Genomic DNA, 25595 nt, shown 5'->3' with positions numbered 1-25595 from the left:
GGGCAAGGAGTGTGCCCGGATGCCCAGACTTAGCGTAACATACTTGCAAGGTGGACACAAACCTGACGGAAGTTCTGTTCTCATCGGTGGTTCACTCCCTCAACCTCAATCACAGGGGGATCAAAAAGACTGAATGCACACTCCATGTGACCACCATAATTCATGTCAGGTGTTAAATCCTGTGCTGTGTTTAAGAAAGTCTATTCCATCCAGCATAATCCCTCCCAGAAATGAGGTAAGAGTAACACTGAATGATTCGCTAATTGAATCTCTTGGTCACGTAAAGGCTCGTCAGACCTGGCACCAAGCAAACCCCTGGCTATAGGGTCTGGTGTAAAGGCTGCAATGTGGATGGCATGCTACTAACGAAAATAACGGCAACACCCAGTGCATTTACCGTACACCGTGTTGTTCCTGTGCTATTCCCACACTGGAAGAGCCTTCTGTGGGAGAACTGGAAAATCAACCAGCAGGCTTTTCTATCAGAGCTGGTGTGCAGTCTAAACATTGAAAACTTGGTACCAATTGAAAGTAAAAACTAATTTGCCATCAAATCCTACCTGTTCAAGTTAGATGGTGTGTGGGGGAAGCTTACCTTGTTGAAGCGGGCAAGGTAAGTGACAGCCAGACTCCCAGCAGACTCTTCAGACAGAGGTTCCAGCCGCTGGAAGAAGGGTGATGACACACCAAGGTCTGTCGTGCTTATGATGCATCTGCAGGTGGGTGGAAAGAAGTCTGGGTCTAACATCCAGGCCAGAACCTCAGATGTGTCCGATGGAAATGAGAGCTGAAGAAAGAACACTTATTAAATCAATGTAAGAAGGCATTCAAATGGCCCCAAACCAGCACATCTGGATTATCATGAAGGGGCCCAGAAGACACCTCCCTCCCTCCAAGAGCAGATATGCCTTTTCCCCAACACTTCATCAGACACACCATCTTCCCTACGATACCACCTTATATTTTTCTTCCATTCGCTGCAGCAGGAACATGTAGCTCTAACTTTATCCTTCCTGACTTGACTTTCCATGGCACCATCACAGAGAGGTTGGATCATGGTGCACCATACGCCATACATTTAGCCCTCTGTCTAGCGTCTACATATATCTATGCTCTTGACACTCATCTAGTGCAGACCATCTTCCACTACACCCCAGCCTCCCCACTTCACTTAGAAAATCAACATCCAATACCCCCATCCCTCATTAGCGTTCAAGACCCCTTCTCTGGAATGCTCAAACACTCAGCCTTAAGTCTGCTACTTCCAGACGTCGAAATGAGCGAGGGCTCTCAGGAGAGGAGTATCACTACTTTTATTTTTTTACTATTAACAGTTTCACTACTTTTTACAACCACTTCCACCATTCCGGAATTGTGTTATTTTTGAAGTGAAAGCATAACTCTTCATTTTACCACTCTATGGCAGTAACAGTCAAACTTAAATCTGTTTCACCATAAATTCATAAAGTATGGATGACCTCGTAGCCTGGACATTGGGTCTCAATCCAAGTCTGGCGGTCTGGAAAATAGGGTGCCGGTAACAACGTACCAACACCCTTTCCGGACCTCCAGACTACGAGAATGTCTGCAGGGGCATGCTTTTCACAGATGCACCGGCACCGTTAACAATGGTGCCAGTGCTTCCGGGTCGCCATAGGACTCCACGGGAATGGGGACTTACACTTTCCGCCACCTGACATCCCGGCCCGCCAGGATTTGTAATGTCCTGGTGGCACCGGAATCTCAGGCGACAGAACGGGTGTTACGAGGATGGCAGCAACACGCCGGTAGCACCAGCGGGTTACCGCCGACCTTGTAATGAGTCCCATTGTCTCCAGATATCCCATCTCCCCTGATTTTCAGATAACTCATCAAGTTGTTGTTTCGGGTTAAATGATACAGTTGATAAAGTTCAGGCTTACTGCATGGGATTTGCCCCTTTATGACATTGGATAAATGTGCACTTATACCAGGAGTCTTAGTGGCTAGTCACTTGTACTACTGTAATGCCCTCCTGTGTGAGACTGCAAGACCACAGTCTATTCATCCCAGGAACTCTGTCAGACCAGAGAGATAAAGACATTTAGTCTTGAGAGCCAGGCTTTGTAATAAATTACCAAATTCTATACTCGGCAGGGCCCTGATGAAGCAGCTGCTGTTCAGGTAGGTATTAAGTATGGGATCCAGTAGAATTAAGATCAGCTAGTAGAGGCGATTTATTTCACAAAAGCCATATATAAAGGTTCCACCTGACAGACCAACTATGAGCCATTAATACAAAATAATATAGAGGATGTAATTGTGCTTGTTCCATCCACTTGGCTGTCAGCTTGGCCCATCCACGACCCCTTGAAACATGTGTTGCAACTTGCTCCTTCCAGCATCCCGTGTCCCCCGCAGTCACAGTTCCACTACTTCCTTTAGCACACTTCTACCACTGGCTACTTCATGTGCACCATGGTTACTCCTTGGACCCATGCGTAGGTAGTTCGATGCCACGAATCAGTTATCATCCATTCCCCCCAAAACTATTTTTGTTGCCATTTATTTAATTTTATTTAACGGTTTTATTTATTCTGCCGTCCATGTCCTTGAAGATATCGGAACACTATACAAAAACAAATAATTATAATTGGAAAAAAATGAATCTATGCACACATATAACTTACTACTAAAGCCCCTTTTCTATAGACTGGCAAGATAATTGCATATACATTTCTAAATATTTCCCACAAAATAATCTTTGCAAAGGATTTCTAAAGCCAAAAAGAGTAGGCAGATTGTCCATATGGACAAGCTGGAACTCTAATACTTTGGTAATTCCCCCAAACAGATCAGTACATCCTAGGGTCTTCAATCCATGGAACCTGGAGTGCTGATTTACTTATAGATAGCTGACTTCCATCAAACACCTTATCTCTCTCATATAGGTAAGATGGAGAGCCCAGGCATACAGCTTTAAAAATCAAGCAAAGGGTTTTCCTCAAGGAGTCAATGAAGTCCAATCAGGATGGGGCTATAAGGACTGGACTCCATGCACCTGTCATGATCCTGGTCACCTCATAAGGCACATTAACACCCAATTCCTAGAGCCCACCAAGCAACAGCCCAATATTTGCACCCAAATTCACCCTCTTTCGTTCTTTAGCACGCTGTATCATTACCTGGTTTATGGCATCAATGAATATCACATGGAACATGCTTCGACTACAGGACTTTTTTAATTGTTCCCCTAAGATTTCTCGCAGGATTTCTTTGCTTCCAGCCTCTTTAAGCCTTTCCAGGACATCTTCTCTGGCTATCAAAGACATACAAATTGAAGGATAAATATTAAAGGCAATGAAATGAATGCATTGGTAAAATTGGACCCAAAGAATTAATGGGTGTGGAATTATTAGTAGGTGGGAGGTCTTCAGTAAGACCAAATAGTACAAAGTCAGAGGGCAAGTGAAGTGCGTGCATGTGCTTGCGGCAGGATCATGGGGAGCATGCAGAGGGCAAGTGAAGTGCATGCATGTGCTGGTGGCAGGATCATGGGGAGCATGCAGAGGGCAAGTGAAGTGCATGCATGTGCTTGTGGCAGGATCATGGGGAGCATGCAGAGGGCAAGTGAAGTGCATGCATGTGCTGGTGGCAGGATCATGGGGAGCATGCAGAGGGCAAGTGAAGTGCATGCAAGTGTTGGTGGCAGGATCATGGGGAGCATGCAGAGGGCAAGTGAAGTGCATGCAGGTGCTGGTGGCAGGATCATGGGGAGCATACAAGTGCATGCATGTGCTGGTGGCAGGATCTTGGGGAGCATGCATTATAATGATATCATTGACTAAGATACAGAAAGTACCATGCTCTCAAGGAGAGCACATCAGGATATTGGCCCGTGCCTGCTAATATAATACCCTCTAAAGACCCCAGGTCTAGGGCCTTCCCTTATGGAAGCAGGGAAACCAATCACGGTTATGTTTTGGGTCTTGCACAAATAGACAGCTCTGCCCTTCGCTAAGCTTGCATGATGGTCATTGCCTTGTTTGTCGGGGATTAGGTAACAGCACAGCCTCTGTACTAGATTCTGGAGCTCCACTGAGGAGGGACTGCAGCCAACAAAATGGAAGAACACAGACAGGTTTGGCAGCTGAAACAGAAGACGAGAAATTACAGGTTGAATCCATGAAACATGCTGGAAACACTTGAGGATTAAAAACACTTACACCCCTAGGGTATCGTCAAACACTCCCTTCACTGATGGACAATGCCTTTCCACTGACCCCGGCTAGACAGCTTTCAACTCACCTTCAGAGCTTCGGAAGTGCACATTGCCATCAGTGCAGACTTTCCCATCCCAGGCTGTGCACTGACAACAAATGGAAAGACCCGAGGCACTGATGAGCGTTCACTCTCCCGGCCGCCCTTCTGTGATATGATGGTCTCAGAGTCATGGGATGCTTGGATACCCTGACTCCATGCATCGCTGCTTTTAAGGTCTTGCAGTCTATTTGTGCCATTTACCCCCTTTGCCTCCGTCAGGTCCTTGGTGACACCTTGCTTCGCTGCGTCAGTGTTTGAGTGACCATCCGTGCCCTCTTCTTTCTGTGACCTACTGCTGTCTGGATCTGATGGATCCTTAGTGCCATCGTTCACTTGTAGCTCACTGGTGTCTGAGTCAAGAGGTTCCCTGGTGCCATCTTTAACTTTGCTTGTGTCTGGAGAGTTGGTGCCGTTATCATTTTTCTGGGTCTCACTGCTGTGTAAAGTTACGGACGCTTTGCAGTCAACTTGACCATCTTCTGGTTCTTCTCTAATAGACTGTCTCCAGAATTCCTGCCTCGCCAACAGCTCCTGCGGTGCTGCCTGCAGGAATGCCAGCATGGCATCCAGCTCTTGCTCCCGCCCAAGTACTAGCTGGCTCTTCTGCTGCAGGTACAGTCGGTGTTGGGCCTCTTCTACCTGTTGCCTATGCAGTGAAGATGGAGAACAAGGCAAAAGGTCAGCTTACGTGTAGAGGGGTTGAGATAGAAGTTAATTCAACTGCGATTTAGAGACAAGATTGCAACGGGTACCATTGGGGAGACAGGATTCTAATCCAGGAACTCCAAACACAGAGAAGCTGCCTATCTAGCACGAGCTGCCATCTTTGAATGGCACCTCAATCCCCTCGAATGCAAAACTTTATCAAGAGTGTCTCTCTCGAAATCGGTCTCCAACTGACTCTCTCTTAGTTAGTGAAATCCGCAGCACAGACCAAATATCACAAGAGCATTAGCACACAGGCGGAGCAGCCCTTCCCTCCCCTCATTCTCACAGCACTAAACATACAGAAGCAGCAGTACTGCCGTCTCTTAGAAGGGATTCTGTCAAGACACAACTTCTGATCTGAGAATGAGTTCCCTCTCCGATTCTCAATTCAGGCAGTTGTGTCCCCAAAAGTCAGACTTATAAGTCCAAGCTGGCAAGGTGAGCCCCATACTGAGGACCCCAGGCAAACCGTTGTTGGCAGGAACGGGTAATAATACTATACGCACCCAACTGCAGGTCCAAGTGCTAGGCGATATCAATTTCTTTTAATTTTAATCATGGACAACTGATGTTCAGCAGCCGTGCAAACAAATTGCTTTCTTACCGTCCGTGAGGCGGTAGAGGTGGCAACGAGGCATGGCACAGAGTAAGGAGGAAGTGATCATGCAATGGCGAAGGAAGTGAGGGGGAGGGGCATTGATCCAGCAGGCACCCAGAGTGGCGTGAGGAAATCTTGAGAGGTAGGAGGATCTATAGCTACAACTGAGAACAATGCCCTACAAGGTCCAGATTCTGATTGGCTCTCAGGATTTCAATATTCTTGCCAGGGTGCTGATAGAAAAAAGTAGCCTGGGCTGTTAGATCTGTTCAGGTGAAAAGGGAAGTTGATTTGATGGTCGTGCGTTTATCAAGTGGCCCTAAGCACCAGCTGCTTGTAGTGAAATTGGTACCTGGGTGACATGTGGGGCAATTGTGGACAAACAGCAGCTGGCATGCCTTATTTAGACATTGTGGGCATTGTCACAGTTGTCCACCTGGGATCAAGGAGGAGAGAAAGAGTATGTCAGAGTTCACTATCTTCATTAGAGGATCATTTGAAAGATTGGGCAACTGAAATAAAAATGGGATCTTCCCAAAGAAAACAAAGTTCAGGATGGTTCTCTTCTCAGCGGGGTTAGGTCTCTTGTGCCACAGAAACCTCCCTTTGTCCCGTGTCGTGTTCAAGGGATGCAGATGACAAGGCCTTCCAAACCTCAGAAGCAAGCGTCCCAGTTGCACCAGTCCAAAAGGGGTTACACCTCCCACCTTTCTGGTTTGCAAGCCTTAAGGTGATGCAGTACAACCTTCTTGGTCTGAGCTAGATGCAGGCTATCAGGGATGCTGTCCACAAAACACATTCTGTTGTGAGCAGATGGGCCAGGAGAGGTATCCAGCAGGAAGCTCCTGAAGTCTGGTCGGGCCTGGGCTTCTCCCTGGTCTATTGGAATTCACTGCAGACGAGTCCTTTGATGTTCTAGGCATGCTGAAACAATATGCAAAAACTCACTTCCATCGTCGAGGACCAGGAAACCAGTTCCCTTAAAGGTGAAGCTTTATTTTTCCGTATTATAATTTTGGGTCTGCTTAGAGATAGCTTCAGTTTCTCTCAGTTGGGCAAGGCGTGAAACAATGTTATCTTGCTGAGTCTTATATGGGGTTTGAGCAGGGACAAAGCTCTCTGGACTCACGAGCCCCGATGGGCCAGTGTGGTCGTGAAAATCTGAACTCCCAAGACTGGCCTGTGGAGCGAGAGTGTGATTGTCCCCTGCTATACAATTTGGGCCAAAGTGTGGTGACCAGAGAACCCCCCCCTCCCCCCATGCAGCCCAGCATCAACATCCACTGCATCGGGGTGGGCCCCAGCCTTCTGAGTCATCATGTTGTTGTTGTTGCTGTCCTGAACCAGGCAGGTGACTTGATCACAGTGTAGAAATGTACACAAAGATAGTAATTTGGAACACTAATACAATATTTGAATATGTTTGGATGAATAACTGCTCACACTTTTGCATAAGAGACAATCCCCCCAAAATAGGCCATCACTAACATATTTCACATAATGTACAGTTTTGACTCTAAATTGCATTACAGTTTGACTCAATTAGTACCCTGGATTCAAATATATGCGGGTGCATTAAATTATCCTGGGCTGACCTGCATTGTAGCAAGTGTCCTTATTTGTTAAGGTGAGGGTCACTACTATAAAACAATTCTAGGTGGCTGCCTAGGGTGCCAGAGGCTACAAGTGGGGCTCATTCTGAATGTGAAAACATATAATCTGACCCCATTATAACTTTAAAGGCTCAATGTAATGTTAACACAAAATTTGCATGTTGGCTGAGGTGAATGGATTAATTGCTTGTGCCTGCCCTAGTTGAAGTGGTTATATAAATGTTGCTGCAGGCGATAGGCTTTGAGACCAAAATCTACCCATATTTTCAGACCTTGCTACTCTTGCTTTCATTCAACTGAAAGTAGATAGTTTTTCACATAAATACACATCCTCTGTGGGCTACATTGACCCACTGAACAGGATTTCTCCATAACCAAGCTGCGCATCTGCAGTCAATAGCAAAATGGCTGTGCTGGCTACAGTAAGCACCATTGCACCAAAACTGCGTTTTGCAGCAACAAAAAGATGGCTGCACCATCGTGCCAAGCACACATAGGTAGCAGGGGACAAAGGGGCACACTGAGGGCGCTTGCCACTTTGTTCTTGCATTTGCAAAAGAAATAGAGTGAAAAAGCAGCGATGCTTTGCTGCCAGCCCAAAGTCCCCATTGAAAAAGGGGTAATTTACCTTAAAATGATGCTGCTCTGATGCTATTTTTATCTGTTCTTCCTAAAACTACTGTTAGTAATAAGGCCCTGCCATGCCCATTCATATCCCCATGGTGCTTCAGCAAAACCAAGCATGACCCCTGAATGACAGGCTCTGTCAAACCAAATCTGAGAAAAATCAACAAAGAAACTTAATTTTCTGCCGCACAGGAAAAAGATTCACTTTTAAGTTCCAAAGTGTCAAGGATCAGTAATTCAAAGGAACTCCAGCTCTGGGCTATGTCAGTTTCAGTGCCTAGGTGGTTCAAATAAACTACTGCCTAAAAGAAAATAACTATAGCTGCAAAACAGTGTGGGAATCCAGAGGGAAAGTCAAAAACTGAATTTGAAAGAAAAGTGCTAGCAGCTTGCACCACATGTGTACAAATAGGCTTTGCAGACTAAAGGAGGAAAATGCTTGTTTGAGAGTACTAGGTTGAACAAAAACTTCTTCTTGCCTAACAATGTGAAAGGGGATTGTACTGTGAAAATACAATGTATGAAATAGTTCTATTCAGCAGATTTACTTCCAATTTAGAACAAAAATAAATACAAGTAAATTAAACTTCAGTGGCTGCATGGGGGGAGGAATCAGCCCAAGACCGGTTTCTGCTGAGAGAATGACAGAAACAAAAGGGGCCCTCTCAGTAGATACTAACACCCCACTGATAATTACTAGGTTGGACAGAATCTGGTCTGGCTGAACCCTCTGACAATGGAACTTCCAGGACATGGACATGCGAAGTGGAGAAGGGGCAATAAACCTTCAATCAAGCTGGGAAAATCCCTTCCTCCCTCTGGGGGAAGCGACAGTTGGTGGCAGCTGAAAAGAAAAAGAAATGGGCCAGTGTAGGACAAAGGATTCCCATTTGTTTAAAAAGACTCTTTCATTAAGAAACTTTGAAGACAGTTATCTTTGCAACAGGACTTTGTAAAAATTTAGTAGTTTAAATATGATTTTTGTAGCTTTCAAATAAGAGGCCTTAGCTGTCAATAACATGTAAGGAACGCGAACGCCAGAAGAATGTGGATCATGGGGAAAGGACACATGATGGAATGTTAAAAATTAACAGAAATAGGCCCCAGGATAGTATGTACGCACGTGTAAAGTCCCAGAATTTTAGGCCAAACATTTCACACTGAAAATGACCAAAGATGATTAAATGTACAAAACAATGTCTCACAGATTGCAGGGATAGACTGCAATGGTCTGCGCAAAATATGTAACATGTTTATGTAATTTGCTAAGAGACCTCAACTGTATAAATGTACCATTTGTGGCAAAATCGGATTTTAGCCAAAATAACTGTGGGAAGTTTTTGAACATTGTAAAACTCACATCATAAATCTGACATCCTGCACTTGAAATCCAACCAGCAGAGAGTGAGGGGGTGACTAGCACCCCTGACCAATCCAGTGGGTTAGAGGTGTGTTTATCTAAGCCTGCCCAGCCATATACTTCAATGATGTCACTATGCATTATGAATAAGAGTCCATGACAGGACTCTACACACACACTCTTCCTGAAGTTCCTGTGTGGCGTTCCTGATCTGCTCCATTCATCTTGCTGATTTCAACTACGAGGCCATAGCATTGCTGCCCCTACTCCAGAGCACACTGCAAAACCCAAGCATAGCTGATTCCTATCCCAACAAGGCCAGTGATCCAGAATCAACCCACTAATCTCCCATTAAAAGGGGGAAAGCTGTGGTACCTTTTGCATCCTGAAATCAGACCGGCTTGCTGCCCACTAACTGCTTGCCCACTAACTGCATCCATCGGTCCCTGTGCCATCCAGTGACCCAAATTGTCCAGCTGTTCGCTACCCGGTGACCAGACCTTGCCCAGCTGACCTTTGCCAGGCGCGCCGCCGTGTGGTGACCAGACCCTGCTGACTGTCCAAAAATCCCAAAACCAAAAAGTGGACTGTGAGTATAATACCCACCCCATAGAAACACATAGCCTATCTTGTCTTGCCTTTGTCCGCATCCCACGCTCTAAGTAATCCGATTTATACCCGGGTAACTTGTTGAAACTGGTAGAATTATCCTCACATACTGTCCTTCATGTTTAAGTGCTAGTGCCATCTCTTTTCAATTTTGTCTGATGTAAATTATAAGCCCTTAGTGATATTTGGAGTAACCAAACTAATTTCCATACATTTTATTGTTGGGGTTGGGCAATGGGGTGGCAGGGTTGTCCTCGCGAATCGGCCTTGGAACTTACTGTGTTCCTCTTTAATAATATAGCATAAATAATTTAGTGTAAGTCACATTTTCCTTTCTTTCAAAACCTATTTTCTCACTTTGAACTGCTCTATTTTCCTAAAAACGAACCTCACTCTACCTTCCAAATCTCTCTCAATTCACCATCTAGAGACCTATTCTCACCTCTATATTGTCCCTGTGATATACCTCTATCCCCCAACCCAAAAACTGCACTCCAAATCAGAGTATTTCACCCGTTGTTATTAAAAACCGTTTGGGTAATTGAAAGCAGGAATTGAGAAAATTGCAAGTTTTCCAACGTGTCATTTGGCTGCAGCATGCTTTAAACTTTCCACTCATTTTTGAATTGTATGCCTTCTGTTGATCCATTGCATTATGATTGTTAGTGTTTATGCATTGTTGCCTTAGTGAGAAATCATATTTACTTCAAAGTTTTAAACCGCACATTAATTATTTATTTGCCATGTCCGACTGTCATTTCATGCCATTGCAAAGGGTCTAAAATAACCTCTTATTCTGTGAGTGAAGGTCTGATTGTGATTCTGTTTTCTCCGTCTTATTCCTGACTACCTGCTGCTTCTTTCTATCCACTCAGAATTCGATTATTTGTGGGTTGAGGGAACATTGCAGGGGGAAACCTTAACTTGGGTGCTATCTTTGCTAAAATCAAAAAGTGCTCCTATTCAATTGTGCCGTGTATATGTTCTGGGAGAAGGTTATTTAAGTGCATTGCTTACATTTCTATTGTAATTATCACCCCATTGGTGATTGCTGCCCCATATTAAAAATTGTCTGATTTCTTTTGATTTTAAAAATAAATAAATATTGTATTTTCACCAACCGGCCTGGTTCATGGTCCATTGTGACCCGGGGTATTTGAAAAAGGGGGTGTGATACGAGTTGTGTACCATCTCAAATTGATCCCGCATAAAATAAAGAGAAAGGCATCTCAGTTATGCGCTACACACTAGGCTGAAACCACGGTGTGTGTCGCCTGAATGAAATCCTTAAAACCTCCAAGACATTTTTAAACTGGGACTATGTCAAATTTGACCCCGGCTTCCACCTGTATTCCTGCACCGTTCGATTCCATGGTTTACATTTTATAGAGTTTACACAAGCAATTCATGCACTTTATAGTATGTTCCAAATGGTTATCTCAAGGTTAAGCGAGAGGTTAAGTTAGGCAAGGCCTGGTATACCTCGTTTAAACGGACCGGAACTTTAATGAAGGTGGAGGACATCCCGGCATCCTGGGTACAAATCCAATGGTGTCCACCGCACTTCCAGTCCACGTATCTACTGTACCCCAGCATTCTATTTTAGTTTTAGCTGAAAGATGGTGTAGCCAACAATGCCCAAGTATCCCTGTGTATACGGGCTTTCAGATTGGTGTAAAGATACATTGTACTTCAGCACTCTTTTTCCTTCCGGCTGCGCGTGCATCAAAGCTAACCTTACCATTCATGGTTACCATTTGCTTTATCTATCCCTAGTTTGAAGATAGAAACCCAATCACTGATTTTTCTTCTGGACCTTCTTTCGTAGTGTCTGGACCCATTGCTGGGTTAGTCTACCGTACGGTGTCCTCGGTGCACCGTACCCCACTGATGCTAGCACTGCCGCAATTCAAAATATTCGGTATGTGCTTACAGTGTTTATTGCCAGGCATGGGAGTTTGTTGCCAAGTATTAGTGATTAACTAATTTTCCCCTCGCCTTGGAGGGATATGAGCTGTCCTCCTTTGTGGGGTCCACTGCGCTCTTTTGCACACGTCTTCTGTGAGGCATTCGATTTCAGTATACATCCAGGACCATTTACTGTGTTCTTCCCGGTGAGCATTTGTTTTGGTGTCTCATCAGTTTTACTGTCTTGGGGGTGGTACCTCTCCTTTGGGGTGTAGCCTCAGGGGATGGATTAGGTCTCATTTCCTGACTTGTTCACTGCGCCACTGGCGGTGTGGAGAACTGTGGGGAAATGTGCACAGTGCACACGGTCTGATTCGGTGTATACATGTTGGGGTGAACGTGTGTGGTGACAATATTGCCACTATCTGTCAACTCTCCGCTTTGTGTTTTGGGTTTTTATTCCACATTTCCTAAGACCCTTGGTACGTTCCTCTCCCTCCACTAGAATAGTTGTAGTTTAGGGGGTCATTGTTCTTTTCTCTTTGAGTTGAAGTGTCTGGTTGGGTGATAAAGGGGAACAATCAAAGCCTGGTGTGGCTCCCCTGTATTCTTTACTGGGTGCAGGAATTGTGAATGTGGCACTTTTAGTTTGTTGTCCAACTGGACTGTTGTTTATATTGATATATGATGATAGGTTGTTTATAACGTGCTCAATGCCCAGAGGTTTCTAAGCGCGGTCCCGGGGGTCGAACCTGTGGTGCTCTGTGTGGTCTTGCTTCCAAGGCGAGCACGTTGCCCCTGAGCTATCCTCACTTGAATGTTTTTTGTAAATTCTGTGCTCTCTAATTCTGTTTATATACATGTGTGGCATCACTTTTGTATGTGTACACATCAATCTATATTATTTGATTTTCCTTAGTTGCGCTATCATCATTATGTATATGAAGATTTATTAATTATCTCTTGTAGGCAGTACTGTCAAACCTGAGGCGTAAACCCAGTTCAGCGAATAAGTCAAAACTGGCCAGGAATAATACCTGCTGGGAATATTTACTCTTGGTTGCCTTCTAGTTATTCTCCAGTTCCCAGCGGTGATGGAGATTACTCTTCTGTGAACAGTAACAGGAGAAAGGGAGGCAATCCCCAGTAGACACTCAAGAGAATCAGGTTGCAGTGTCCCAAGAAGAGAAAGGGAGCCCATCTCTGGCAGAAAGCTATGAGAAGGAGAAACAAGGGTCTAGAGAGGCAGGGCACAGCCGACATCTGAGTCGAGATGTCCCGAGGAATACAGGATTGGACAACATTAGGAATATTGGTTCGCGAAGTGTAAAGTCCATGCCACCTCGCCCTGGGAAATCTCAAGGGAGAGCGTGGGCTTCAGGATAAGACATTGGTGGAGGAGCAGAAGGTGAATACTCCTCTAGATACAAGCAAAGGAAGTTGGTGAATTGTGTAACCAAGTACTGAGTGACTCTGTCGTTTTTTGGTATCTACAAGGAATTTAGAGAAATACGGATTTGCTTTTTGAGAACTGTTTCTGTGACCCAGGCCAGGGTGTGTTCTGGGAAGAACTCATCTAGAGACTGAAGAAAAGGGGGTCAACTAGAAGGTGACAACCCCCCAGGGTGAAAGCTGGTTTCTTTATTTCGTTGGTGTCCCTCTAGTGGTAGGGCCAGGTAGTTTTACAGGTTAGGACGCAGGGCTATTTTTGGTTATTGTGACATTTTGTCAAGCACCTTACAGGCCGATTCATGGAATTAATGTGCGCCGAAAAAACGGCGCACACGTGCGAAAATGTGCGATTCGCAGTGAAATAGCAAAAATCGCAGTGCAAGTGCGATTATCGCAAAGAAAACATTGCACATCAATTCATGGAAGTCCGTGCACGCGCGAAATGTGGGATGTGCACTGAAAAAGTGCGCAGCGCATGCTGGCGCACAGGTCATCGAACGCCGTGCGATAAGGCCACAGCGAATTCGCACATAGCGCGGCGCACATAACAAAAGAAGGCGTAACACGGGGCGTCACACGCAGAATGGGGAACAACTTGTGAAAATGTGGGCGTCACGGGGGAACTACAGGAGGCAAGTGCGCAGAACGCCCACACGCTCGCCTACAACACGTATTCATGGAATCGAATAGGGAAAAACAGCGCAAGGCCAAAGACGCACACAGGCCCATACATGTCCGCCACACGAAAGCAGGCAGTAGCGTCCCTGCGCAGGAAAAAAATGTGCGCCAAAGTCCTACACGCGCGAGAAGGCCCACACGCGATCGGGCCTGGGGGAGCGTGTGCGTGTATTACAGAGGTGCGCGAGAAGTTCCACACGCGAATGGCCTGGGCGCGTTTATTCCAGAGGTGCGCGAGAAGTTTCACACGCGATTGGCCTGTGCGCGTGTATTTCAGGGGTGCGCGAGAAGTTCCAAACGCGATCGGGCCTGGGGGAGCGTGTGCGTGTATTTCAGAGGTGCGCGAGAAGTTCCACACGTGATTGGGCTGCGTGCGGGTATTTCAGGGGTGCGCGGGAAGTTTCACACGCGATTGGGCTGCATGCGGGTATTTCAGGGGTGTGCGCGAAGTTTTACACGCGATCTGGCCTGGGGGAGCGTGTGCGTGTATTTCAGGGGTGCGCGTGAAGTTTCACACGCGATTGGCCTGTGCGCGTGTATTTCAGGGGTGCGCGAGAAGTTCCACACGCGATCGGGCCTGGGGGAGCATGTGCGTGTATTTCAGAGGTGCACGAGAAGTTCCACATGCGATTGGGCTGTGTGCGGGTATTTCAAGGGTGCGCGCGAAGTTTTACACGCGATCTGGCCTGGGGGAGCGTGTGCGTGTATTTCAGGGGTGCGCGAGAAGTTTCTCACATGCGATTGGCCTGGGCGCGTGTATTTCAGGGGCTTGCGGGTGTTTTTACACGCGATCGGGCCTGGGGGAGCGGGGTATGTGTATTTCAGGGGCTCGCAGGTGTTTTCACACGCGATCGGGCCTGGGGGTGCGGGGTACATTTATTTCAGGGGCTCGCGGGTGTTTTCACACGCCATCGGGCCTGGGGGAGCAGGGTACCACTCACCGTCTGCCTTGCGTGTAGAAGAACGCGTAGCCAACACCCTCCCGCTGTGAAGTAATAGCGTGTGAACCCCAACGCCTGCAAGACACACGCACCGCACCCAACAAAAAGCAACGCCCGTGCGCGATACGTCACAGACACGCATACGTTCTAAGGGCCTTTGGTCCAATGGAATCGCGTATGCGTGCTGACGCGCTTACGCGCTAAGGGCCTTTCCTCGATTCACACGCTGACGTGCAGAATTTTCACGTGCCAAATCACTCCGTATCAAGCTGGCCACGCGTAAGCACACGGAAGACCACGCTCCTGCCCAAAAGGCCGAATTACTGCCCCCCAGAGCCCCGAGCAGCCTCCCACGAGCCATCTGCTGCTGCCTGCCTGCCTGCTGCCACCGTGCCCTGCCATTTGGTGCCTGCACATCAGCCATCTGCAGGGGTCCAGTTGCTGTGTCCACCCCTGCTGGAACAGAACACTCCCGACTGGGATACCATCGCTCCACAGCCCAGCCCCAGGACCCAGTTGCCCACCCACGCCTGCCTCGGGGGTCGCCATGTCGGGGCAAACACCATCCGAGACCACTGGCGACCCCCAGCCAGAGGGGCAGAGGGCCACCAGCTTCAGTCAGAAGGAAGTTGGTGTCCTGGTGGAGCTTGTCCTGGGGCATTATGATGCCCTCTTCGGATCACCACGCGCCGACAAGGAAGGACGGGACAGGATCTGGGACGACTTTGTGGTTGCCATCAACGCGGAGGGGGTGGCAACCCGCAACATCAAGCAAGTCAAGAAGCGCTGGGAGGACTTCAGGTCCAGGGCCCTCATAAAGGCCCGGCGCCTCGTGGAGGGGGGCTGGGGCAGCATGAGTACCATCCAGCTGAGGGTCCTGGAACGCGTACGCCCAGCGCTCCATGCCCAGATCCTTGAGAGGCAGACCCGTCTGGAGTCGAGCGGTAAGTGGCCAAGCATTGCTGTGTGAGACAGGGCATGTTGCAGCGTGCTGGTTGTCTGATACTTGCCTGTATGTGTGACATAGGCCATGTACGCGTGTGTGTGTGCAGGGACATCATGGTCATGCATGTGAGACCAGTAATGTGTGAAGCACACGGTTGGTGTATGTGTTTAAATGCAACATGGGGAGCCCTATGCGGAAGGGACACATGAGAGCATGCCAGTCTCTGTTCCTGGACATGGGTGTGGGTGAGGGATGGGTGCTGATGCATTGTACATGTATGCTGTCCATGTCTGTGTTTCTGACCTGCGTGTCTGTGACTTGTGGATGCCATGGATGCATGACACATGTCTGTGACAATGTTTAGATTCACTGATGCAGCCTAGTTATCCTTGCATCCACTGTGTCTGGGGTGTACGAGTCCAGATGGATGAAAGTACGTTGAAGTGTGTGCATGTGATAGGCATGACCCATGATGCATGTGAGTCCAAAAACAACATTGTATGCTTCAAGAGTCCCTTGGACATGTTTGCTTATGTCCATAGCATGCGCCATGCCTGTTACTGCATGTGTTTTGCCTGCACTGACCCATGTGTTGTGGAGGGACATGATGGAAGTGATCTTTGACAGTGCCACTCATCTGCTGTTGCTTCCTGTCTAGGGGACCATTGTACAGTACCCTGATGCTTGTGTTCTATGTCTCCCTCTACACAGCGCAAAGTGAAGAAGAGGGCGGAGACGGCGCTGTGGAGCTAAGCGGCGGGGATGCCCCCACGGCTGCAGCGGAAGGGGTGGGTGAGCCCCCACAGGGGCTTGCAACGGCGGAAGACGGTGTGGAGCCATCCAGGTTGGTGGTTTCCACAGAGAGGAGGAGGCCGCTACTGAGCCGCACATGGGGCCTGGTGGGGGCATCCCTGCTGGTGCAAGTGGTGCAGTCCAGGGGCAGGGGCAGGAGGCAGCACAGGTCGCCGTGGAGGTGCCTGTGCATGTCACTGTCCCTGACACTGTGACTGCACCACCATGCACCAGCAGGGATGCCCCATCCCAGGCCCGTTCGCAGGTAGGGGGGATGTCCATGTCATCTGACTCCCCTCCACCTGCGGACGAGGGGACCCCTGGCCGTATGGAGAAGGTCCTGATTGGTGTCGCGTTGCGCACGGCTGTCATTCGTGATGAGGTGCGTGCTTCCCGGGGGGAGCACGCACGTCATCACGAAGAGCACCGTGCCAACGTGGCCCAGTTGGGAGCGGTCATGGTCGGGGGTCTCGTACATGTGTCGGGCACTCTGGCGACCCTCTCCTCCTCTGTGGAGGCTATGCACCAGTCGTACTCCATGCCGTCTTCTGGCCCAGATGCCACCAGGGCCCCCTGTAGACCTGCCCCGACCAATGCAGCCACCTCGGTAGGGATCCCATCCCTGCCACAGTCGGGAGTCGGAGGTCCAGCAAGGGTGGACACACCAGCAACTGGACCCCAGCAGATGTAGGATGTGACGGCATCATCGGGCAGGGCACGTGCACGACGGCGTCGGTGGTTTCCATCAGCCTGGATGCCGTCGTGCTGGCACAGGCAGTTGCGTCGGAGGCAGCGACAGGCTCGACGTGGGAGGCATCATGGCTCGGGGCCATCAACATCAGGGGTGCAGGCATCGGCCGGAGGGCAGGAGAACCCTGGAATGGGAGTGGCTTCCGTGTGGGAGCGGTTGGGCCAGCAGATAGGTGCGGAGCGGCAGCAGGCAGAGGAGGAACGGCTCACAATGGTCAGGGCGGAGAACTCCATGCGGAGGGCGCTGAGGCGGGCTGAGTGCCTCGAGGGTCTTCGCAGGGAGTTGGAGCTGGACACTGCATTATCCCTGCAGGACCTCGTGGCCAGGGAACATGCCCGCCTCCAAGCCATTGAACAGGAGTTCGATGATGCCCTGGCCCAAGACAACAACCAGTGAGCCGTCGGACTAGCCCGCTGCCCTTGTAAATAGTTATGTAGTTAGTGTAGGTTTCCTTTGCTTTTTTATTTATTTTGGACCTTTTGGACAATGGGCCACATTTTGTATATAGTTTTATTTTATTAGGTAGTATTTTTATGTAGGTTTCATTTCTTCAGTTGGGATCATGGACCCTGGTTTGTTTATCTGTATATAGTTGACTGTTGGATTTTTTTATTTTTTTTTGGATTTACCCATGGAGCAATGGTTTTCGGTTTTGTTTTTACCTTGGATTTACTTTCTTGAACTGTGACTTTGGACACCTTTCCTTTGGATTATGATTTGTCGTTTTTCATTATTTTACGGACATGCTGCTTTTGGTTTTTGATTCCCATTGTCATTTGTTTATTTTTAATTCCATTTATGCTGTTTTTAATACATTTTTTTCATCAAACTTCAATGTGAAGTATCATCTCATTGGTATCATGCATATCATGATATGGGTTTTGAGATTCACTGACACCCATTGGGTGTATGTGAGGGCCATGTGTTCATTTCCAGACTTGCTATTGGGGTTCTATCATGTCATTGCCATTTCTAAGTGGGTGGATGCAATATTCAAGTGGGTGTTTTGCATTTGGAGGCTGACCATAAGGGCCAGGGATCTAGATTGTGATGACATGTTGGCTGGGGGACATGAGTGGGGGCCTGCTGGCAGGTGCCCCGCAATGCTGGGGGGTGGGGGTGCAGGGGGACATGAGTGGGACATGAGTGAGGGCCTGCTGGCAGGTGCCCCGCAATGCTGGGGGGTGGGGGTGCAGGGGGACATGAGTGGGACATGAGTGGGGGCCTGCTGGCAGGTGCCCCGCAATGCTGGGGGGTGGGGGTGCAGGGGGACATGAGTGGGACATGAGTGGGGGCCTGCTGGCAGCTTCCCCGCAATGTTGGGGGTGGTGGGAGACATGGGTGGGGGCCTGGTGGAGGGTGCCCCTGCACTGCTGGGGGGTGGGGGTGGTGGGGAACATGAGTTGGACATGGGTGGGGGCCTGCTGGCAGGTGCCCCGCAATGCTGGGGGTGGGGGTGCAAGGGGACATGAGTGGGACATGAGTGGGGGCCTGCTGGCAGGTGCCCTGCAATTCTGGGGGTGGGGGTGCAAGGGGACATGAGTTGGTGATCATTAGTGCAAGGAGACATGTGCCTTTGCTGGGGGGCATGCCCATGTTGGGTGGGTTGCCTGCGGGACATGACCAGGAATGCAGGGTAGTCCCCTGTGGTGTGGGCTGCCTGCAGGGGCCGTGGAGGGTGTACAGGGAACACCTGGGAGGACCCACACTGGCAGATCACATGTAGGACTCCCTGGCACCCCTGAAATACACGTACCCTGCTGAAATCGCGTGTAAAACTTCGCGCGCACCTCTGATATACACGCACACGCTCCCCCAGGCCAGATCGTGTGTGGAACTTCTCGCGCACCTCTGAAATACACGCACACGCTCCCCCAGGCCAATCGCGTGTGGAACTTCTCGCGCACCTCTGAAATACATGCGCCCAGGCCAATCGCGTGTGGAACTTCTCGCGCACCCCTGTAATACACGCGCACAGGGCAATCGCGTGTGGAACTTCTTGCGCACCTCTGAAATACACGCGCCCAGGCCAATCGCGTGTGGAACTTCTCGCGCACCCCTGAAATACAAGCGCCCAGGGCAATCGCGTGTGGAACTTCTCGCGCACCCCTGAAATACACGCGCCCTGGGCAATCGCGTGTGGAACTTCTCGCGCACCTCTGAAATACACGCGCCCAGGCCAATCGCGTGGGGAACTTCTCGCGCACCCCTGAAATACACACGCCCAGGCCAATCGCGTGTGGAACTTCTCGCGCACCCCTGAAATACACGCGCCCAGGCCAATCGCGTGTGGAACTTCTCGCGCACCCCTGAAATACACACGCCCAGGCCAATCGCGTGTGGAACTTCTCGCGCACCCCTGAAATACACACGCCCAGGCCAATCGCGTGTGGAACTTCTCGCGCACCTCTGAAATACACGCGCCCAGGCCAATCGCGTGTGGAACTTCTCACGCACCCCTGAAATACACGCGCACAGGGCAATCGCGTGTGGAACTTCTCGCGCACCTCTGAAATACACGCGCCCAGGCCAATCGCGTGTGGAACTTCTCGCGCACCGCTGGAATACACGCACCCAGGCCAATCGCGTGTGGATCTTCTCGCGCACCCCTGAAATACACGCGCCCAGGCCAATCGCGTGTGGAACTTCACGCGCACCCCTGAAATACACGCACACGCTCCCCCAGGCCAGATCGCGTGTGAAACTTCGCGCGCACCCCTGTAATACCCGCACGCAGCCCAATCGCGTGTGAAACTTCTCGCGCACCCCTGAAATACATGCACACGCTCCCCCAGGCCAGATCGCGTGTGAAACTTCTCGCGCACGCGTCTTCCCGAAACCCGTAATACGCGTTCCCCGCTTTGCGTTTGCTGTTTGCCAGTCTGGTAAACTGGTACAGGGTTGGCACAGCCCTTTGCGATGGTTTTGCGATCTTGATGGCTTTTCCTTGCGCGAGGGCGTTCTTGGGGGCGTAACTGGCGCTGCTGCAGGGTCGCTGCGCCACTCTGCGCCACGTCTGCTTTTGGAGGCGAGAATCCATGAATACGCTGTACGCGGAAATTGATTTTATCGCACGCGGCTGGCGCAGACATTCGCACGGGCACGCTGTGCGCCAGCCGCGTGCGACACTTTTGAGAGGAATTACATGAATCGGCCTGTTAGTTTTTAGTTTCAAATGAAGGGAATCTCTTTTTAGCAGTAGGTCAAGTTATGAGTTCTCTTTTTATTGAACTAAAACTACGTTGAACCATGTCCGCTGGTTCGAGTTGCCACACATGTTAACATAAATGTTGATGCCCTCCCTGCATGGGGATAACTAGTACACTTGTGCAGGGTCTTGGCACAGCACAGTAACTTCATTGTGCTGCAGACAATAGTTGCCAAGCAGTAGATGCTTTCCTTCGCATAGTCTCATATCATGACTTGTAGTAAATTGACTGTTAGGAGTTACATTGTTCTGTTGTACATCATTTATAACCTGTTTCATGGAAAGCTATTGGGGTCTTGTAACATGGAGTATACCATGCTGGATGTACAGGGATTAACTGCATATGATGGGCCTTCATAGCAGGCTATGTAAGCTGCCGACCTCTTGCTAGAGCTGCTAATTTAAAACAAAATGATTGAATCAGCCAGCAAAGCTTAGCTGCTTGCCTAATAGTAGTCCAGCACACATTTTTTTGAGCTTGACCATTCTTTATGGTGCCAGCACAAATTCATGCCTATAAATGTAAAGAGAACATAACTAGAAAAGCCAAAACTACTGACTGAATGTAAGATGCTTTGCTGTATTCTAAGATTAAATCGGGCTCCGTGTTGGGTCCCTGTTTGGCAGAACCCATGCAGGAGTAGGCTGCCATCCACAGGCAATACATACAATACATAACTTGAGAATCAAGCCATGGCTTAAGCTCAACTTCCAGAGGTATTGATCATCAGTGGTCACAATGAAGAACGGAACTTGTGTTTTTGGCCAACTGCTTTGTGAATTAAACCTTCTCCAGGCGGCTTTAAAATGGACAAGTCTGCCTCTAGTCCTGCAGATAAATGTACGGACGAATGTCTGATTTTATTAACTCTGTATTCTGAGAAAAAGTGGTTCCTTTTCTGCCACACACGGCAGAGCTACGCTTGTAGCTGCTAACATTGCCTCAAGGTTGGATTACGATAATAGACTATATGAGTCTTCAGGTAGTCGTCACAGATGGCCTCAGGAATACCAACTCTCAGGTCCAGGATTTTTATTTAAAAAAAAGTCAAGGGGACCCAACTAAGGGCCATTCTCTATCACTCGGCATTCTGTGGGCTTTCTGCATCCAAACCCAGACTTCCATAATCCACAAGACGGTCATGAGATATGAGTAATACCTACTATCTAAAATCTGACTAGCCAGTGGTGACGGCCTTAAGGCAACTGCCTTATCTATCTTACTCCCTCCGGGGTCTTCTATGTGAATTCTAGTCTAGTATCACACAAGAATTACAATGGTATTCACAAGAAGAAATGGTGCCCTCTAACTGCCCAGGCCTCACTCCGTTTTATCCCTCCTCATGCTCCCATATTCCTCACTCTGATGTTCTTCCCTTTCTTTCCCTTCCTTCTAACTCTTCCGCTTCTCCTCCAGCCAGTCTGTTTCTCTCCCTCTCTCTCATCTGTTCCTCCGATGTTATTCTGTCTCAAATCTACTCCTTATTCCTAACTTCAAATCTACTCTCCTCTCCAATCTGCACTACTCTCCCCTCCCATCTCCCCTCTACTTTCCATTACTCTTCCCCCCCCTAGCCTCTACTGGCCACTCCCACTACTCTCCACTCCTCCATCCTCCCACACTTACCCTCCCTTCACTTTCTCAGTCACTTTTCTCCCGCATTTGATCTCCCCTACTCTCATTTTACAAGCACTCTCACACCCAAGAACCACCTTCTCTCAACAACCAATATCCCACCTTCAACTCTCTCTCTGCTAGTTTCCTCCACACTCAACTTGACCGTACTTCCACTGCCGGGTCTCTTGGTCTGCCTCATCGTCCCTTGACCTCACCCAAAAAAAAAAACATTCTCCCGTTCTGCTCATCCTTTTTTTATACTCCTTCCCCTTCCATTGGCTCTCATGCTCACCTGGTTCCCGGGGCCATTCTCTTCCTTGCTATGAAACAGGGTTTCATAGGTGGGAGACAAAGTGCCCTTTATGCCGCCCCCTGATCAGACTCAGGTCTGCCACCGTTCCACAAAGGTGGCCCAGTACAGCAATTGACGATTTCATTATTGGTGGCCATTATTGGTGGTCTGGTGTACTTGATCGTCCTGATCGCTAGCGGGTTGAATGTTTCTTCTTTCACAGCAAGGGTCTCTGGGTTTGGTAGTTCGGAAATGGAAGTGAAAAAACACTGGCCAGCATCTTGTTGGCAGGCATCCGACGGATGATTAAAAGTGGTACTTTCCACTTTCAACCACACACATAAGTGCCTGTGGGGAGGAACAGAGACTGGGGTCCTCGTGATGGCCACACCCCACCTCTGGGGCAGGTCTCACTCTGGAAAACACCCGAGTAGGCCTTCTGTCCAAGGTTGAGAAGGTATCAGGTAATAGAATTGCGGCAAAAATGTTGCAGGTAAAAAGAATTGCGGCAAAAATGCTGTGGTTTGACCCGGTAAAGGTGTACCCCATTATACCATTTAAGGGAAGCGGGCATTGCGGGGTGTCCCCCACAACCCTTAAATGGTATAATAGGTCCGGAGGTTGCGGAGGTGTCCCCCGGATCCTTTACATGATTGTGGCGGCAAAACCACAGCATTGTTTGCCGCGATTGTAAGACATGGAACCGTTGAAAGTGCTCCCCATGCCCCCATGACCGGGTCAGTTCACTGATCCTGTCACATAGTACAGAATGTGTCGGCTAGGTGCCTCAAGAAGATATCAAACATCTCCCATAATCAGGCAGCAACAATGGCCTCCAGTAAGAGAACTACTTATTTTGAATGCTCTTTGTGTCACCCACAGAGCCTTTTTTTGGAAAGGGCACTCCATTTCTCATTGAAAAAAGTATTAAATCCCATCACTTTCTCTACATCCCTGTCCCACCCACTTGCTCCGGGTTCCTGTTTTAACCCGGAAGAGAATGGGTGGAATCACATTTTGCATGGAGGGACACCGCATTTGGAATTCTCTTCCTCCCTTTTGCTATCTGCAGTATCAATAACTAATTCCAGTTTTGGGTGGCCTTGCAAACTCGGCTTTCCCCTACTAATGGTCCTCCTTGACATTCTCTCCCTTCGCTCTCCAGCACTGAGTCCTACAGGAGCTCTAGACATCCCCATTGAAATCCAAATAGCTACATCAGGGATGGGACATATTTCCCTTCCCCCATTCCTGCTCCTTGGTCACTGGCATTGGGATTTCTAAGTGACATCTCACTCTCCTGGTTCCACTTTGAGGGTTCAGTATAATTCTGAAAGAGTTACATACCATAAGAAATGTGTCCTTGCCATTATCGTTGCCCCACAAATATAAATAACAATATCCTTCCCACCATCCTATCCCTCTCCGCCACAAGTAACTTCGGCTCAGATTCCAACATGTACAGATATGGCATTATCATCTTATTTAAAAATAAAAAATAAATTATGGTGGAGAACTACTGGCCCATTAAACAAACTGCAGCTGTGAGTCGCATTCTGAAGAAGCTGTTAAGGTGCTGAACGTGTTACCCTGCGGCACAAGCTAAACTGGCTGCCAGTGGCCCAATAGGGGAATTTAAAAATCTCTACACTCATATGGACAGCCACTCACTGACTTACACTACTGTGTCTATCTATATACTTCGAATCCATGTCATTCCGCAAGCGGAAAGATGCTCACTTAGAAGTTACCCACTGACGTTACTTATCTTTGTTCCCAGACACACAAGCCTAGGAGGTCTTTGCATTGGGGCCAGTTATAGTGAGTAGAGGGGTTACCTTTCATCAAGCGTTACTGGTGTATTCCATTGGCCCAGGTTTGTGAAAAGAAGTGGTGGAACTATGTTCCTTGCTGGTCCACCCTGTGCCCAACAAACCCCATCACCACGCCTCTTCCCACGCGCAATACAAGCCCCATTTCTGGGTCCCGCCTTTCCTCCATTCCACCCGCACCACTGTGTACAGCATGCAGCTCTACGCACCCGCCCCTCTCTAATCACCCAACAGCGCCACCTCTTAAGGGGCATGCTAAAGATTAAAGCCACCCCTCCCACCTACCCATTAACTACACGTACGGCTGTGCCTGCAGTATTTTCACGTTAAGTTGCTTACATGCAAAAGAAAAATTCAGATCACTGCGTTAGCAAGGATATGATGGGGCTTGGGAGTGGCTTTGTCCCAAGCAGGCCAGTGAAAAAATAACAGGAAACTAGCAGTTCTATAGTAGCTCACTGTGACGTGAGGTTGGAGCTGATGCTGAAGGTCCCAGGTTCAAATCCCCAGTAAGTAGAATAACACACAAACACGCCTGCTTTTTAAGGGGGTGCAGTGCAAGTTTCAATTTATTTTCGTTTTAAAATGAAACCATTCCGGAACGGTTTTAAAATAAAAGTATAGGAACAGTAAAACGCAATTAAAAAAAGTAGACCACCCGCTCCCACCTACTTCGACCACAAAAATGTGCATCAAACATCTGTTTGCAAAGGATTAAAAATGTTGTTGTGTCTCTGCTTGTGCACAAATAATTTTGATTATGGCATCGACTACAGAATTACTGGTCATGTTTCGTGTTGCACTTAAGGATTTTCGTAGCATGTTAACGTAAGCGCGGGATCGCTGCGACGTCTTACTTCCAAGACAAACGTGTCGCCCCTGAGCTACCCTTACTTACGCCCCCCTTGATGCGTTTGCATGTGGACAACTTGATCAATTTTAATAAACCAAACCATTATCTCTCTTACACTTGGAGGCATCTGAGCAACAAGCCACTATCTGAAGACGAGGCAAGTTCAAAGTCTAGCTTCTTGTGGCCGAGGCGCAGATCGTCCCAAGCGGTGCCTATAAGCGGTCTATAGGCAAAAGACCATGGGCGTAATGTTACGGGGGGACAGGGGTGTTTGTCCCCCCCCAACTTCATGGCACACCATTTTGTCCCCATTCATTTGGAAGGGGAACCTTTTCTTCAGATGTCATGCCCCCCCCCCCCAACATTTTCAGCAAAGTTATTCCACTGCAAAAGACGATTGGATAGTAACCAAAATGAAAGCCTTAAAAGTTATCCCACAACAAGAACTAACAAAGGCTAATGGAGGATCTCCTTTAAGAAATAAAAGTCTAATAACCAATAAAGTAA

At 48.5% G+C, this 25595-nt stretch overlaps 2 protein-coding genes across 2 annotated transcripts in view; both read right to left on the bottom strand.

Moving 5' to 3' along the window:
• The window catches only part of LOC138492275 (nephrocystin-3-like), a 60225-nt gene extending 56931 nt beyond the window's left edge, over nt 1-3294 (bottom strand). Inside the window, exons 1-2 of the mRNA XM_069619328.1 lie at nt 3165-3294; nt 596-787 (exon numbers count right to left, since the gene is read on the bottom strand). Coding sequence (XP_069475429.1) covers nt 596-787; nt 3165-3200 — 228 coding nt within the window. The 5' untranslated portion in view covers nt 3201-3294. The remainder of the gene's footprint in view (nt 1-595; nt 788-3164) is intronic.
• Nucleotides 3295-3786: 492 nt separating this feature from the next.
• The window catches only part of LOC138493017 (uncharacterized), a 31585-nt gene continuing 9776 nt past the window's right edge, over nt 3787-25595 (bottom strand). Inside the window, exons 5-6 of the mRNA XM_069620267.1 lie at nt 4288-4948; nt 3787-4129 (exon numbers count right to left, since the gene is read on the bottom strand). Of these exons, the coding sequence (XP_069476368.1) occupies nt 3863-4129; nt 4288-4948 (928 nt within the window). The 3' untranslated portion in view covers nt 3787-3862. The remainder of the gene's footprint in view (nt 4130-4287; nt 4949-25595) is intronic.

This window comes from Ambystoma mexicanum, chromosome 10 (assembly GCF_040938575.1).
Source record: "Ambystoma mexicanum isolate Mex_15411 chromosome 10, UKY_AmexF1_1, whole genome shotgun sequence".
Taxonomy (NCBI): Eukaryota; Metazoa; Chordata; class Amphibia; order Caudata; family Ambystomatidae; genus Ambystoma; species Ambystoma mexicanum.
Note: the sequence above shows the minus strand (reverse complement) of the source record. Positions and strands in the feature narration are given on the sequence as shown.